The sequence below is a fragment of the Gastrolobium bilobum genome, unplaced genomic scaffold (assembly GCF_033153095.1).
Source record: "Gastrolobium bilobum isolate Gb01-03AN ecotype WA unplaced genomic scaffold, APGP_CSIRO_Gbil_v1 utg14970, whole genome shotgun sequence".
Taxonomy (NCBI): domain Eukaryota; kingdom Viridiplantae; phylum Streptophyta; class Magnoliopsida; order Fabales; family Fabaceae; genus Gastrolobium; species Gastrolobium bilobum.
Genome location: NW_026899194.1, coordinates 132,383 through 136,667, shown reverse-complemented (window position 1 = coordinate 136,667; position 4,285 = coordinate 132,383). Strand labels below are relative to the sequence as shown.

Genomic DNA, 4,285 nt, shown 5'->3' with positions numbered 1-4,285 from the left:
TCATATAAATTTTACCAAAATACTCTTCATTAATTTTTGTAAATTATGAAAAATATCCTTTATTAATTCAAAACGATGTAATTTTGGAAATCATCGAAAATAACTTATCTCGAATTACCAGAGAAATACTTTACCCTTAATTTAATCCTAATTCTAAACTACCACTAATAAACAATTAATTATTCTAATACGACGTAACTTAAAGGTTTTAAATTATCTAAAAATGATAAATTCTATTCTAATTATTATTTTTTTGCCTTGTGTTTAAATAATAATAATAATAAATGCATCTAAATCTATTGTTAGAACTCAGAAGTAGTATATATTGGACTAACAGTCTATGTGTCTGAGATATGTAAGGAAAGAAATAGAGAAGGGGAGAGAACAATAGAAAAAGTGCTGAAATGGCCGCCACCTTCTCCTCGGACTCCGATGATCTCCAATCGCCGATGTTACCGCCGGTGGCGAAGAAGACGGAGATGGAGAAGATGTGCATCGACGAGATGCTGCAGAAGTATTGTGGGGAGTTCGGGCAGTGGCAGCTGAAGCACTTCGTTCTCACAAGCCTCGCATGGGCTCTTGAGGCCTTCCACACCATGGTCATGATATTTGCCGACCGCGAACCTGACTGGAGGTGCCTCCCCGGCTCCGCCTGCGACGCCGCCGCCGGAGGAAGCGTCTGCGGCCTTCAACCAGGATCTTGGGAGTGGATCGGAAGCCGCGGCGGCTCCACCGTCTCCGATTGGGGTTTGATTTGTAGTGACAAGTTTAAGGTTGGTCTTGTCCAGGCCTTGTTCTTCGCTGGCTGTATGATTGGTTAGTTCCCTTACTATTATCTCCTTATCTTTTTATTTATTTATTTTTTTGTTTTTCCAGAAGTAGCTTCTAGATTCATCTTCTCAGGCATCGTTTTGAACTGCATAATTATTTGATGATAAGTGTAAAAGAAATGAAAAATAATCTCAATAAGGAAAAATATTATAATGAGGTTACTTAAATTTGAGGGAAGTAATTAAAGGAAGGTTATAGATGATAAATTAATAAATAATTTATCAAAAAAATTAAAGCCATAAATTTGGCTAATTTTGACATTAGAAGAGTCAAAAGCCCTCAATTAAAGTATATGGGCATTCCTATAAATAAATAAATAAAGTATATGGGCAAAACATGAAACTGTGTGGTGAGCATAATAGATAAAATTGAAATTTTATCAAAAATTATAGAACGTAAAATTTTAATATAAAAAAAATAAAAAATTATAAAAATATTTACAATATTCATAACATTGTTTTGAATAAAAAAATTAATAAAATTTCATAATGATAAATGAAATTTTAACTATCACGCATCATGGTGAGGGGCACTGATCGAACTATTCTTTCGCCATTTATTAAGGTATATGGGCCTGCAAAACGGGTTGAAGGACTAAAAAGTCTATAATAGACGAACCAAAGCAGACCTTTATGTTGATATCAAATAAATAAAAAAAGGACAGACCTTTGTGTTTGTCGTTTTCCCAGTTGGATTTATTTATTAATTATTTTTGAAGTTTGTCCTTTCGGTGGGGCTTGTGGTTGTTGAGTTTCAAGGAAAACAAGTGGACGACAACTTTTAAGTTAATGTTTTACGTGTCAGATCATGTTACTTTTTTTACGCCACATGTTGATGACCCTTTAATTTTTGTGTCTTGTTTTTTTTTTTTTTTAAATCATGGGCGATTTCTTCTCTCCGCAGGTTCCATGAATTTTTTTATTTTTTATTTTTAACTAGCTACCCAGAACTCGAACTCAAGATGATTTGGTTAAGTTATAATTAGTTACGGCCAACTGATCCAGTGCTTAGTGCTACAAGAAGAATAGTTTTTAGTATGGGAAAATATTAGGTTTGTGCGTATCCTGAATTACGCACAAACCTAATAATGTATACTTGAGAGTTTGTACAATCAACAAAATTTGGACAATCATAGGGAAAATTTTTCTTTGTAATCTAAATTTGATTCTGCTAGCAATAATGATAAAAATATTTATCTCCCCATATTATCTAAACTTGATCTTTCACTTACCATTTATCAACACGAAAATTTAATGGCCTATAAATAACACGATATTGATATTGTAATTTTAGGTGCTGGGATATTTGGTCACCTCTCAGACTCATCTCTCGGAAGGAAAGGCTCTCTCACAGTGGTATGTGCCCTAAACGCCATCTTTGGCTGCTTAACAGCATTCTCTCCTAACTACTGGACCTATGTTCTCCTCCGCCTCCTCACCGGCTTCAGCAGTGGCGGTGTCGGTCTCTGCGCATTCGTTCTTGCCACCGAGCCCATCGGCCCCACCAAGCGCGGAACCGCCGGAATGTCCACCTTCTACTTCTTTTCAGGTGGCATTGCAATTCTCTCAGGACTTGCCTACATCTTCCAAACATGGCGCAATCTCTACATAGCCTCTTCCATCCCCTCCTTACTCTTCATCATCCTTGTCCTTCCCTTCATATCCGAATCCCCAAGATGGTACCTCGTTCGTGGGAGAATAAGCGAGGCCATGAAGCTCATGTCCACCATTGCTTCCTCCAATGGGAAACACCTTCCTGATGGTGTTCTTCTAACACTTGACGAAGAAGCATCAGCATCAACAGAAAATGGCTCAGGCTGTGACCTAACCTACAAGAATCAGCGCTTGGAAAACAAAGATGCACTCGTTGGATCCATCGTGGACGTGATTCGCTCTCCAATTACACGTATAAGGTTACTTCTAGCTGTGGCTCTTAACTTCTTGGGCTCTGTGGTTTACTATGGTCTTAGCTTAAACGTGGTGAACCTCGAAACAAACCTCTACTTCAACGTGCTGTTAAATGCGGTGGCGGAGATGCCGGCGTTCACGATAACAGCTGTGTTGTTGGATAGGTTTGGGAGGAGACCGTTGACAATTGGTACGATGTGGTTCAGTGGGTTCTTTTGTTTGATGGGAAGTTTGATGAGTAACGTTGGTGTGTGGAAAGTGGTGAGAATGGTGTGTGGTGTTTTAGGAATATTTGGAATGGCGGGGACTTATAACTTGCTCTTTATTTACACGGCGGAGTTGTTCCCTACGGTGGTGAGGAACGCCGCCCTTGGGTGTGCCACACAGGCGGCGCAAATGGGGGCCATACTGGCGCCCTTAGTGGTGGTTTTAGGTGGTTGTTTACCGTTTGCGGTGTTTGCAACGTGCGGGATAGCAGGTGGGTTGTTAGCGTTTTATCTGCCTGAGACACTGAACCAGCCACTCTATGATACATTCAGTGGATTGGAGGCTGGAAATGTATGATGTGTATGATGATGCTAGCTGGTTTTTTAACTCTTGTACATGTTTCGTATTGATGTTTTTTCTTGAACACTCTGTTTTCCTTTTTCTCTTCTTTCTTGATTTGGTCAAATTTTGATAGGACTTTTTATTAATTTTCAAATCAGTGAGTAGTTCTTATCAATTAATTTAGTGACTATAAATAATGGGTTTTATAAGAGTTACGTTGTAGGAAAAACAACTCTATAATATTATAGAGATTCATTTTGCATGTCATAATTTCTTTTTTCTTCAATAAGTGTGAGGCCCACAAAATGTTGTGGGTAGGAAAGTTTGTTGTGTCATGTTAAATGACAAATACAAACCTCATAAATAATTACTCTTATATTTTGATAAAATTCTATTTTTTTTTTGTTTCTTTTCTTGTTGTGTAGCAATATTCATGACCGAACTTCTCTAAAGAAGAGTGCTGTGGGATGCTTGTTATAGGTGATATATTTTTTATTTTATTTTTGTAATTTAATTTTCTTAGTTAATAATTATATTTAATTATTTCTTTTGATTTTCGTTATTGGAGATAAAATAAATATTTTAAGGACAATAAAATTTATTATAATCATTTTAAAATAATGTATCAGACGCAACAATTAAATTAAATTTTCACCATACCTTGTATATAATATATAATGTTTTTTTTTTAATTTGAATAAAATTAATGATGATTTCATTTATATTTTAAATAGATTTTTGTTATTTCTGGTGCAATATTATCAAAACTGACCCGGTCATTGACCTGATCGAAGTACTGGGTCATTGGTTCAACCAATGGGTCACTGTGAACCAATGGGTCACTGGTTGAACTGCATGACCCAATAATTATATACAATTCTATAATTTATAATAAAAAATTATAAATATACTCAAATATCTAAAAAAATGATAAAAATTTCAAATATTTTAATATAAAAATAATAAATTACACATTCTTATCCAATAAAGGACCAACA

At 35.8% G+C, this 4,285-nt stretch overlaps 1 protein-coding gene across 1 annotated transcript; it reads left to right on the top strand.

The window, feature by feature from the left end:
* The first annotated feature begins 330 nt into the window (after positions 1–330).
* Positions 331–3,528, top strand: LOC133288115 (organic cation/carnitine transporter 4-like). The gene is made up of 2 exons (XM_061485810.1): positions 331–816; positions 2,125–3,528. Exons 1-2 carry the CDS (start codon positions 405–407, stop codon positions 3,300–3,302), a joined length of 1,590 nt encoding a protein of 529 aa, XP_061341794.1. The 5' UTR covers positions 331–404; the 3' UTR covers positions 3,303–3,528.
* The last annotated feature ends 757 nt before the right edge of the window (positions 3,529–4,285 follow it).